We start from the raw sequence: 13,034 nt of genomic DNA on the forward strand, positions 1-13,034 counted from the left end.
TAGGAAAACAGTTTCCTAGCCAGCTCCAGAGATCAAGTATATCAAACTGTCAAGCAACAATGACCTCTTGCATAGATAGTCTGTAGCATTCAAAGCCTAGACACTCAGAATCATCATGACCTCTAGGTGCTACTGCACTAGATTATTAGATCTTCCGGCCAGGATGATACTAGTGAAATTAAAGGAGCAGCTTCTTTAGCCAACAGCAGTAGTAAGTATTTATCCTCTAGTGGACCAGCCACTAAAGGTGTGAGGGATGCACAGCACTTTGCTAGTGTTTGTTGTGGTTGTAATAGATACAGACGGAGCAAGGAATCCAGAAACATTCTCCTGGCAGTTGCAAATTCTGGCTTTTGGGTAAAGATTGTTTATCCCCTCAATCTAAGGGAATTATCATAGAATCCTAGAAACATCTGGCGGGAAGGGACCTTGAGAAGTCATCAAGTCCACCCCCACCCCACACACCGACACAGAGACAGGACAAAGTAAACCTAGACCATCCCCGACAGGTTTGTACAACCTGTTCTTAGAACCCCCTAATGATGGGGATTCCATAACCTCCTTTGGAAGCCTGTTCCAGAGCTTACCTACCCTTATAGATATTAGGAGATTTTCTAGCTAACATCAGTCTCCCTTGCTGCAGATTAAGCCCATTACTTCTTGTCCTGCCCTTCAGTGGACATGGAGAACAATTGATCCCCGTCCTCTTTATACAAGCCCTTAACATATTTGAAAATGCATCAGGTCACCTCACCATTTAGTCTTGAAAAAAGAAGACATGCCCAGGTTTTCCCCCCCCCCCAACCCTTTCCTCATAGATCAGGTTTTCTAAACTGAATTAACATTAATCCTTTGAAAAAAATCAACAAGGTCCTTGGGTATACTGCGAAGAGTCTGTTGCTTCCACTAGGGGGTGATGTGGCAGGGAGGACCGAACCTTCGGGCAACGAAATGCTGTTCGTTGTTTTCTGCCTAGTGGCTCCCATGGGCCCAGGGCTGAATTGCACACACATGCAGGACCAAGACTGTCTCTGCCCCATAGACATTACAATCTAGATGTCTGAGGCAAACGGGTGAGGTATGAGATCAGTGATGCACACGAGCTTTGGACAGGAAGCAGGAATCTCACCTGGGTAGTTAGCCAGGTTTGCAGGCATCTCAGCAGAGGAGAGAGTCTTGGGAGATTAGAGAGGGGCCATTTAAGGAGTTCATGTGCACACACATACTGGCAGCATGGGAGAAAGCATGAAATACGAGGGACTAGGTAACTTGTGGGCCGCAGAGGCAGAAGGGAGGTGGGTCAGGACTCGCAGAAGGCACAAAGCCTGGTCCACATCTCCCTCTGGCACAAGTAAATGTTACGTGCATCTCCCTGCTTCTCTCTACTGCTGGTTCCCATGCCTTTCGTCAGGCAGAAATCAATAGGGCACAGATGGAGAGGGTTAGTTACTGGTATTTATTGTGAGGATGAGCTGGATGGACTAGTGAATAAAAGACTAGACTGGGGCTTAAGAGAGGTGTGGTCTGTTCCTGGCTTGGCCACGGTCTTCCTAGGTGAACTTGGCCACTGTGCCTCAGTTTCCCCTCACACACACACACACACACACACACACACACCCACCCTCCATCTGTAAAATGGGCATAGCACTCTCCTATCTCCCATGGAACTGTGAGGATAGAAGGTATTAATGATTGGGAGGTGCTGAATTTTTACAACAAGTACATAGAGACACAATGCAAGAGGAAAATGTGTTATTTGACAAGATTATTATAAATTACTACGTTATTGCCCTCCTAGGATTCTGAAGGGCTTTTGGAACACGAGTGGATTTCACCTCCACACACCCAGGAAATTAGCAGTGCGCTGATTTTACATTTGGGCAAATAAAGGTAGAGAGATGAGAGTTTCCTCAATGCCGCAGCCTGGCTGACAAGGAGTCGGGGATAGAACCTGCTCTGTCTTGTGCCTTATGCAGGATCCCTCCTTCACCTGCTTTGCAAGACAGAGTGCTGAACTTAGAATAACTTTCAGCACCACTTTCCCACACAGGTGTAAGGAGAGATTTGGCCACAGGAGTGACCCAACCCTTTTGAAAAACATAGCTCCCTCCTGGGACAATCCACTCAGTTTCCCAAAATATCACTTGACTAGCAGCCTAGCTAGATTTTGTCCTAAATAAGAGTCAGGCTAGCCGAAATGGAGCGAGACGCATTCCTTACCAGGGTGCAGGTTATCAACCTGAGCACGCAGCTCCATGGAGCAGAGAGAGAAGCTATTGACAGGAGCAGCCTGCTTTGACTTTTCAGCTACTTTATTTACTAGCTTTTTTTTAAAAAAAACCCACAACCACATAGTAACGGTCTTATCCCAAGGTGCACTGCAAAACATTCTTTGTCAACATGGAAACCGCTGGCAGGCAGCCTGAGCTTGGCAGGACTCCACATTAATGTTTAAACAAGTAATTTGACACTCGCGTTGCTTTTAGGGAATTTAAAAGGAAAGTGTATTTAGGGGACACAGAGTATTTGGGATTTCTATATAAATAGACAGGGAAGTGATTCTGTAGTGGCACAGATGTTATCAAAAAGAAAAGTAGTACTTGTGGCACCTTAGAGACTAACAAATTTATTAGAGCATAAACTTTCGTGAGCTACAGCTCACTTCATCATCCGACGAAGTGAGCTGTAGCTCACGAAAGCTTATGCTCTAATAAATTTGTTAGTCTCTAAGGTGCTACAAGTACTCCTTTTCTTTTTGTGAATACAGACTAACACGGCTGCTACTCAGAGATGTTATCATACTTCTGTGGATAGTTAGAGAAGGAAACTGTCGCTGTGGTACAGTATATATAGCTTAGCAAGGTCATAATTTGCCTAATGATGACTAGCAATACTATGTACAATTGCTATACTGTTCCTCCAGTGGGCACATTTCAGGTTGAATTCATCACTCAGGCACATCCTGCCTTCATTTGCCAATACAAAATTAAAATGCATCAGGAAAAGTAATTGCCATTTATTTCTGTCAGTCTAGATAGCATACTTTTCTGCCCCCACCCCAGTACCTGAGCTCCTCTGCCTTTAGTCTCACGGCACCCGTGAGACAAAGCAATGCTATTATCCCCACTGCTCAGATGGGAAACTGAGGCACAAACAGGCTAAGTGACTTGCCCTAGGTCACACATTTAGCTAGGCTTGGCAAAACGCGTTTATTATTTCAATGAAATATCAATGTTGGAACAAAATGCTTAAAATAATCTACCAATTTAAAATTTCACAGTTGCAAGATAGTATGAGTAGGGGTTTACCACATTTGCAGCTGTGAAACACAAGTAATGGATCATGACAGCTGATCTCGTATAGTTTTACCTTATACAATAGGGTAAAAATTACACAGCGTTTTTCAAAATGGGAGTCTTGACACAAAAGAGGGCTGCAAGCCTATTGTGGGGGAGGGATCTTGGTATTGCCACCCTTAGTTCTGCGCTGCCTTCCACGCTGGGTTGCAAGAGAGCGGTGGCTGCTGGCTGGGTGCCGAGCTCTGAAGGCAGTGTCGCTGCCAGCAGCAGCGCAGAAGTGAGGGAGGCCTGAAATATACAACCGTACAAACACAGCCGCGAAATCTGCCATCGATGCCCTGACCAACCTGCAAAAAATGTGTGATTTCGCAGAGATTTAAATAAATAGACCCCTAATTATGAGGGGGTCAGACAATAACTCATGACAGTAGATGCTGACATTCAAAGTTAAAGCTTTCTAGCCATTACAACACAATGTCGTCATCGCATGTCAAAATATACCACGTAAATATTCTTACATCAAACTAATAAGTCCCCCGCAGCATTTTTCTTACTTTGCTGATCATTACATTTCTATCCTCTTCACTGGATGTGTTTTTTCAGGTGGAGCTAGTTGGAAGATCACCAAAGGAACAAACATTTTTCCATCAGAGAATAAAAGTATCAAAAACCAAAACATCACACACAGTCTGCCAGCTTGGCTAGCTCACATGCCCAGCTCCTCAGCAGTCCACTCGGGAGGCTGACAGGACTTCTGGGTTCTTCTCCCAGGCTCCTCCTCTACCCGTCTCATGCACGATCAAGCTCTCACGCCCCAGAGCCCTTCCCCAACCCCATCAGATCAGCAGGCAGGAGCCTGGGCGCTCAGACCCCATGGCAGCCCCAATTCCCAGGGTCCACGGCTCTGCGGCAGCCCACCAGGTGAACTACCCCGGAGCCAAGGCTCCGGTCCCTTTCATGGCAAACTTCAAAATCTGGGTTTTATTCAGAATCATCTTCATAGAATTGGAAGGGACCTCAGGAGGTCATCTAGTCCAACCCCCTGCCCAAACCAGGACCAATCCCCAATTTTTGCTCCAGATCCCTAAATAGCCCCCTCAAGGATTGAGCTCACAACCCTGGGTTTAGTAGGCCAATGCTCAAACCACTGAGCTATCCCGCCCCCCCAACCCAACTTTGGAAATCTCTGAAGGAAGATTCTGATCATTCCCTTTCTCTGCACAGTGCCCAGGCAATATATTTATTTGGCAAGATGAAGGACATGTTCTTTATTTTTTCAAAGGGTTACCAAAGATTCAAGATACAACAGCAAGTGGAGTAGCCCGTGTGCTTTCACTAAAACAACATGCTGCCCATCTTAATGAGGGCTCCCAGAAGAGTTCCCATTGGCCTGTGATAAATCCCAGTCAAAGAGGGCTGAATGAGTGGGAGATCTATACCTTTGTTTGCCTTATTTACATAAAGTCACTTTCTCCAAACTCACACAGGGGTGCTGGAACAATTTGTATAGTGGGGGTGCAGAGAGCCATTTAACCAAACTAAACCCTGTATATAATGGAAACCACTTAAAGCCAGGAGGTGCTGCAGCACCTCCAGCACCCCTAGTTCTAGCACCTATGAACTCACAAGTCCTGCAATATTCCCCAAAGCCTCAGCTCCTGGAGCCAGGGGATCCCATGAGAATCAGCTCTCAGTGAAGCAAGGAGTTTCTAGCCTTCATGGCTGTAGAGAAAAGCTTGAGAATCATGAACCCTCTAAAGACTCAGAAGTCAAAAGGCAAATAAGAAAAACTTTTTTTTTAAAACTCTCATTTTGGGGGCCCTAGCTTGTTATTCTGGAATACTTGGAAACGGCAATACTGCTTTTCAATAACCACAGCCAAAAGCATCCCTTGGTAAACAAGCGTCCAAGTGCATTTGCTGCAAAAGTCTGTAGTTTGGGCCCTGAAAACTATACCAGTGTACTGATACAACAACTACAGCTGTGGTGGGCAAGATCTCAACTACGGAGTATGCTCCTCAGGAAATTTGAAGATAGCTGCCATTCATCAAACTTTTCAGGAGTAGGCCGTCTCTTACAAAGTTTGTACAGCACCTAGCACACTTGAAGTATTTTTAGGGGTCCTGAGGATATGTTCTCTGATGGCAGGGCTAATTTAACAGTACCCAGGGAAGGGATGACTCCCTGAGACCCCAGTAAATCAACCCCACACTCCGTTCAGTTTGGAAATTGGGTTTTTTTGTTTAATTATTTTGTGAGCCCATTGCTGGAAAAAAATATGAACTGTGCTGAAAATAGCAGCTTTTCTGTGCCATAAACAAGACACTAGTATGTGTCTATTGCATCTTACCTGGGTGTAGTAGAACATGTTCAGTTTGATGGATGGATCTAGACTGTTCTCAGTGGTAGCAGATGACAGAACAAGGAGCAATGGTCTCAAGTTGCAGCGGGGTGGGGGGGTTAGGATGGATATTAGGAAAACTTTTTCACTAAGAGGGTGGTGAAGCTTTGGAATGGGTTATCTAGGGAGGTGGTGGAGTCTCCCTCCTTAGAGGTTTTTAAGATCAGGCTTGACAAAGCCCTGGCTGGGATGATTTAGTTGGAGATTGGTCCTGCTTTGAGCAGGGGGTTGGACTAGATGACCTCCTGAGGTCTCTCCAACCCTGATATTCTATGATTCTATGATAAAGATACAGTAGGTCCATTTTATTGTTATTCTAACAGAGTAGGAGTCTAGCTGAGAGGAGTCTTTTTTTAAAGAAACAATTAGGACTAGTTTAGTTCTCCTTCTACCCCAAGGGTTCATAAACGCCATTTGGAATCTGGGAAAATGGACCAAGCTAAGAGACCGAGCCTTTGGCCACAGCTGCAGCTCCTGTATTATTTCCTGCCTCATCACTGCCACCTTACGTCTTCTCTGGGTAAGGCAGGAAAATGTACCAGCAGAAGATTTCCTACCCCCACTCTTGCACTCATACACTCCCAGCATTAGGGTGACCAGACTGCAAGTGTGAAAAATCGGGAGAGGGCAGGGGTGGGGAGTAATGGAAACCTATATAAGAAAGGGGCCCAAAAATCAGGATAGTCCCTATAAAATCGGGACATCTGATCAGCCTACCCAGCATACAGTTCCCTGCATGATGCTAGCAAAATTGCTAGCTGATTAGCATCCGATGAAGTGAGCTGTAGCTCACGAAAGCTTATGCTCTAATAAATTTGTTAGTCTCTAAGGTGCCACAAGTACTCCTTTTCTTTTTGCGAATACAGACTAACACGGCTGCTACTCTGAAACCTAGCTGATTAGTTTATCACTACTTGTATCCAGGGCACTGAATCGGCTGGCAGCATGGGAAGGGTCAGCATTTCGGCTTTAATGGGTGGTTTTCTCTAACGTTATACTTACAGATTTCCCTCCTCCACTGCTCCCAGCGGCACAGGCTGATCACTAATGCAGACGCAGGCAGACCAGCTTTGTCTAGATTGTTTTTAACTCACCATATATACGGAAATATTTCTTTTTGTGCTTGATCCATAATCAGGGACCTGTGTAAAGCAACTAAGCCACGATACAAGTGGCTAGAACACCTGGTGAGAACAGCAGATTTGAGAATCTGCCCCTTCCTCCCTGTTCTTTATTGTTGCGGAGGTGATCCCACATTGCTCCAAGAACAAGCATATGACCTTGCCTGACTCCTGGCCAGACATAACCGGATCCCCTCAGAGAAAAAGAACTACAGGAGGGCAGGATGTAGTTACTAGTACAAGCATTCAAAAAATGGTGATAGGCCCTATGCAATCCTGAGTGACTTAAAAAAAAACAAAAAACAAACAACAACAAGAAGTTTGGGGACTTCATTTACTGTTTTTGAGCTGGGGGTGGGACAAAGTTTAAGCTTTTCCTCACAGCTCATGTGTTGGAAGCTTACTTTAAGATGAAAGCCTAGATTGCCCTACATAACATGTCTCCAGGAGCTGGGGCTTCAAGATGACAAAATATCACAAGACACATGATAAAAATCACTTGAGTTGGCAACCCTGAATTACCCCTGAGAGAATGTGTCTAGAGCATCGGCCTTTAGACTACTGCTGGTTGGAAATTTCTCTTGGACATGTTTTTTTTGTTTGTGTTTGTTTTTAAATAAACCGGAAATTGCTGATTTGTTGAAACAAACGTGTTACAGGAACAGATTGGTGTCGATGGAAAACACTTTCACTGGGAAGGTCTCAGGTCCAGGATGGAATTGCTGTTCAAAAATGAGACTGAATGGCCAACAGCCTGGTGATGAGGGCACTTCTGGAACGCGAGAGCACCCCACACACCAGTCAGTCCCTGCTCACAGCAGAATTTCTCACCTCCCATCACTCTGAACCAGGAGGAGAAGGGACTTGAACCTGGGGCTCCCACATCCCAGGACAAAGCCCTGATCATTGGGCTATTAGCTACTGTAGGGTGCTCTCTGCCCCTCCCCCCCATTAAAAGTTTTGAAAGGTCTCCTTTGTTCTGCATTAGAACAAAGCCAAATTTGTCGTGAAAGGGAATTCTTGTTTTCCCGCCAGCCCTAACTTTAACAACCTTGTTGCTAACACACCTTGGTGTCGGTTTCATCTGAATGGGCATTGACTCGGTACCAACTCAACAGATAGTTTTCCTGACTAAATCAGCAACCGCACAGCTTCTTGCAGTATCTAGGAGTTCCAGGGAGGTCTTCAGTCCAAGTCATCTCTTTGATCAAACCTACTTAGGGCTCACCTACACCAGGAAGTTTACCAGCAGAATTATGCTGCTATCGTTCTACCAATATAACATCCGCTGGGGATATTCTTAGACCAGAATAAGTGACTTTTCCCAGTTTAGTTCAAACCGCTTTCAGAGCAGCATAGATTTGAGATCAGATGAGGCTTGATGGCATATGGCTGCAAAGTCTTTTGGGATGAAAGGTGCTAGATAAATGCAGCACATTAAAGACTCTCTGCAGCTATTGACCCTGCCAGTATTAGCTAGCTACAATACGGATTACACATAGCTTGGCTTGCCGCCCTTCTGGTCAGGGAAGAGACATGGCTATCGATCGGCCAGGAGAAAACAAGAGAGGAGAGCTGGAACCAGTCATCAGCTGAACGGAAGCAGGGCTGTAATAAGTAAATAGCTTTCCTTTCTGGGGAGTGAGGTCTGATCTCCAGTCACCACCTTGCTGGCAAGGTTAGAGCTCAGAGCACTGCCACCCCTCGGCCTAGAGCATTCTGTAAGGGACACCAGTCTAATTAATTAATGACTCCCCAGGGCTGGCTTTGCGACTGCTGGACTGGAAAGCAAGGCTGCAAGGAGTGGAAAGGACTGTACGGGGTAGCTTCTGGCAGATGCTGAGACTGCTGCTGGAAGCTAGCTGGCTATCAATCACTCTTCCTGCTTGGGCTCCAGGACAGAGAGCAAGCAAGAGAGAGAGAGAGAGAGAGAGGAAATAAGATGGCGTGGGATCAGCATCCTCTCTGCTGGCAAAGGTGCTCGGCTCTCCTGCTATCTTACTCCAGAGCAGCCATGAGCCAGTTAATAGAGGTAAGGGACCTCCCGCACTTGGACTGGGAAAAGGGGGGGGGAGAAATACTGGTGGTGCAGACAGCAGGTTGCACACATTTTGTTTTCTTTGTGTAAGGGGACTGTTGCCCTCTTACTAACATTCAGTGGGGGTGTTTTAGTTGCTAGCTCCCAGTACTAAAAAGGGGGAAGGGTCGATGGGGAATCAGGGAAACCCTGAGACTGACAGCCCCCAGGAACAATGGGGAGAGGCCAATGCTCCAGGTCAGCCTGAATGACAGGGTGGGAAGGCTAATCAGGGAGTCAGGAGGCCAGGGAGGTCCCGTCCTCCATGTGAGCTGGATTTGCCTGGGTCAGACAGACAGAGTGGGGATAAGCTAAGGAGAAAGCAGGGTCCCAAGCTGAGCTGTGCCAGATCCAGAGAGAGCAGCCCCTGTCCTGGGAGCAGAGCTGCAGCCCCAAAACCAGAGGCACAGCCCAGAGAGAGCAGACTTGCCCTGGGAGCAGAGCTGCAGCAACCAGAGCCGGAGGGGCCAGAAAAGCAGCCTAGGAAGCAGGCCAGTGCTGGGAGCAGAGTCACAGAAGCAGCCTGCAGAGCAGACCTGTCCTGGGAGCAGAGCTGCAGCAACCAGAGCCAGTGGGGCCAAAGAAGCAGCCCAGGGAGCTGGAGGCTGAGCAGCAGCAGTGCAGAGACAGAGTGGTGCAGCTGGGGCTGGAGCAATCCGGAGCTGGGTGCGGTGAGCACCAGAGAGAGCGAGGGGGACCCTGGGCAGCGCGCCCAGCACAGGGACACGCCTCAGCCAAGGGGCTCTGCAGGCCAGGCTTGGATCGTAACCCCGACAGGGTGGGGGGGCGACACTGGGAAGAAGGGTCCTACCACTTAGAGCCTGAGAGCGTGAGGCCACCACCAGAGCAAGTGTCCAGCCCACAGCATCCCTGCAGCACAGCCAGGGCCGGAGAAGGTGGCCTGGGACTTACAAGGAACAGACTGTGAACTGCCCAGACGTTCCAGAGACACTGTTTGTGATGTTCCCTGCCACCGAGCAGGGTGATGTGTTTCCTTTAACCTTTTCCATTTTTCCTTATTCTTTTTAAAATTAATTGTTGATTAAATAACTTGCATTTGCTTTAACTTGTATGCAATGGTCAGTGGGTCAGAGAAGTGCCCAGTGCAGAGAGAGTACCCCAGAGTGGGGACACCCTAGCCCCTATCCTAGGTGACCACAGCAGGGTTGGGGATTGAGCCCCCCAGGAGTCCTGGGCCCAGCCTTGTCGGGGTTACGAGGACTCTGCCAGACAGGAGAGTGGAAGGGGAGTCCTCAAGGGCAGGGAGGCCACTGGATAAAGGAAATGGGAGCGAGGACTCAGATCCTTTCGCTAGCCCACTTCACTGGGGTAGTGCAGAAGCCAAGAAAGTTCCCCACAAGAGCGGGACTATTTCCCCCCCCTTACATTTGCCCATTACCCAGAGATAGGGTGACCAGATAGCAACTGTGAAAAAAAATGGGACAGGGGGTGGGGGGTAATAGGCGCCTATATAAGAAAAAGTCCCCAAAAACAGGACTGTCCCTTTCAAAACAGGATATCTGGTCACCCTACCCAGGGAGGACCAATTCGGAGAGTGGAGAATTTAAGGTAGCTCTGAGGAGTTAGAGGTTTGCTTAGTTGAAGCTTGTTGCTTCCAGTGGGCCTGTGTTCGAGGGATGCACCCGTAAACTACTGCACATTTAAGGTGGTCAGCAGTCAAGTAAAGGCAACCAATCGTTAGGCGCCATTTCGCAGTGGCTAATGGCTACGACAGACTATCTTGGTTACCTTGGACTTCCCTTATTCCCTCTCAGGCATCCAACGTGATGCTGCCAAAAGCATCTGTCCGCACCCCACTTTTCACACCCTTCACTGGCTTCCTCTCCGTCCGCATCACAGGCTAGCTCCTTCTCCTTTCCTTCAGCGCCCCACGCAATTTCACCCTGCCTGCATCTCATCCCACTAGTCCCAGACAAGCCACCCTCTAACCCGTCTCCTTTGTGCCATTCATTTTCCTCAGTCGTCGTCACACCTTCCTCCACGTGGCCTTCTTCTCTGAGCCCTTCACAATTCACCTGGCCAGCTCATTCGCCTCTCCGCACCCAGGGGGGCTAGTCCCCCACCCCAGAACCTTCCACGCTCTGTCAGCAGCCCTCTGTTGGGTCCTATGGCTCCCTGATAGGCCTCCCCACTGCATTCAGCTCTCAGGCTGTTCACTGCACCTAGTACTGGCCAGGTATTCACCTGGGCAAACAGCCCCCTGAGCTCCCTGTGGAAAACTCCTTGTCCTCTAGGTCACCCTCAACCCAGTTGGAGGGGGGAGGAGAACACATTGAATAAACTTCATGGCTCATTACAACAAACTGGCAGGCCGTGGCTATCAGTTCTCAATTAATAAGTTAGAGTACTGCACTAAAGGACAAGCAAAAAACTACTGCCATAATAACCGTATCTAGCCCAGATGTTCCCAATCACCTCTGCCCAGACTAAGATCTGGGAGGTATCAGTCTATGCCTACTGCTTCCCATTCTCAAGGGATGCTGGCATGCAGAGCAAGCCAGTTTCCCCAGTGGGTCAGGGGATACGCTACCACCTCCACAGTGACTAACACACCAGGGATCTCCAAAGCTATAAGGCTTGAGCCACAAGAACCAGGCTCCATGCTGGGAGGGCTGTAACACTAACCTCGGTGGGGCGGTCGCAGAGGGACACATTGACCAGTGGGTTACACATCTTACCGGGTGGGAGATTAGCAACACCAGCACAGAAGAGGGAAGAGAAACCAGAGTGCTGTATCGGCATGACATGGGAGCCAGTAATTAGCAGTCTGTGTTTCTATCCTCCACATCACCTTGTCTGGGAACGTCACAGACTGTGGGCGGCAGGTTTTAATAGTTAGCCACTAGGTGACAGGTTGTTTGAGCTTCAGGTCACAATAGGGACTCCCAGGTAGGGTGACCAGATAGCAAGTGTAAAAAACTGGGACAGGGGATGGGGGAGGGGGTAATAGGTGTCTATATAAGAAAAAGCCCCCAAAATCAGGACTGTCCCTACAAAATCAGGATATCTGGTCACCCTACTCCCAGGCGGTGACCTGAGCTTTGCCACTGACTCACTACGTGCCCTTGGTCAAGTCACTTAGATCGGTGTATTCAAATGGGTCCACTAACTTTCACATGTCAAGCTGGACATGCCTAGGGCTATTGCACCTGCAGCCTCCATTGAAGCCAATGGGAACAGCCCCATCTGAACTTCAGGCCACAAGGGTCCGACTCTCCAGAGTGCTCCACACTCAAAGCGGAAACGTTTCACAGAGATGCATCCATTTCAAAGGGAAGGTTTTAATGCTTCTCAGTCACTCCCCCATACAGACTCCCCAACTAAAAGCCAGACATCTCCAATCCAAAAACCAGCCATTTCTGGCCACGCCGCTTCCTAAAGGTTTTGTCTTCGTGTCTGTGTGGAGCAAAGAGACATTTTGAAACCCTGAAATTTGCTCCAAGACTGAACTGTCAGACTCCAGCCAGCTCATCTCATGGCAACACGGGCAGCCGGATGTTCAGAGACCTCAGCAAGCAACAGGCTGAGCCCCCCGGCAAAATCTGGCTGCTTACGGTGCCTCGAGAAGAGCAGACGTCTTCTGAAAGCGCGACCTCCTTTGCGGATGCTGGGTTCTTAAAACCCTGCAAGTCGAGCACCCCGAAGGCAAAGCACCCAAGCTGAGTGAGCACATTTCAGCTGTTGGCCTTAGTGTGAATGGGTGGGGTCCCCCTTTGGGGAGGCTAGCCCCCAGCTCTTTCCCTTCCACCCATGCCCTCCACACGGCCGGAGCCCCAAGACAACCTCCCCACCCCAAAAACGGCCAGACAGGCGCCGTGCCTCCCCTTCCCCCAACCCGCCCAGGGGAAAGCATCTGTTCGAAAACACTTTTGATATGCCCCATGCAGGTTCCAGGGCGGCTGAGGAAGTGGTATGTGCCTCAGCCGCCCTGGAACCCGCATGGGGCATAATAAAGCAAAACCTTTATCGCCAACTCCGCAGCCGGGAGTCCCGCGGCCGTGCCTCCCCGGCCTATTATACCCGCCGCCCACGGGCCTTAGCCTCGGTCTCCGTTTGTAAAGGCAGCGTAATTACGGGGTGTTCTAAAACATTTCAACCGCGAAGTGCCGTTCCCT

At 48.6% G+C, this 13,034-nt stretch overlaps 2 protein-coding genes across 4 annotated transcripts in view; one reads left to right on the forward strand and one right to left on the reverse strand.

Moving 5' to 3' along the window:
- The window catches only part of ALS2CL (ALS2 C-terminal like), an 82,291-nt gene that overhangs the window by 65,917 nt on the left and 3,340 nt on the right, over nt 1-13,034 (reverse strand). The window contains exon 1 of one of the 3 annotated variants that reach the window (XM_038390544.2): nt 2,221-2,350. The exons of the other annotated variants lie outside the window; for them this stretch is intronic. The gene's annotated coding sequence lies outside the window, so the exon portion shown is untranslated. Of the gene's footprint in view, nt 1-2,220; nt 2,351-13,034 lie in introns of those variants that run through there. 3 annotated transcript variants of the gene reach the window in all.
- Nucleotides 8,411-13,034, forward strand: part of TMIE (transmembrane inner ear) — a 58,609-nt gene continuing 53,985 nt past the window's right edge. The window contains exon 1 of the mRNA XM_038389124.2: nt 8,411-8,853. Coding sequence (XP_038245052.1) covers nt 8,764-8,853 — 90 coding nt within the window. The 5' untranslated portion in view covers nt 8,411-8,763. The remainder of the gene's footprint in view (nt 8,854-13,034) is intronic.

This window comes from Dermochelys coriacea, chromosome 2 (genome assembly GCF_009764565.3).
Source record: "Dermochelys coriacea isolate rDerCor1 chromosome 2, rDerCor1.pri.v4, whole genome shotgun sequence".
Classification (NCBI taxonomy): Eukaryota; Metazoa; Chordata; order Testudines; family Dermochelyidae; genus Dermochelys; species Dermochelys coriacea.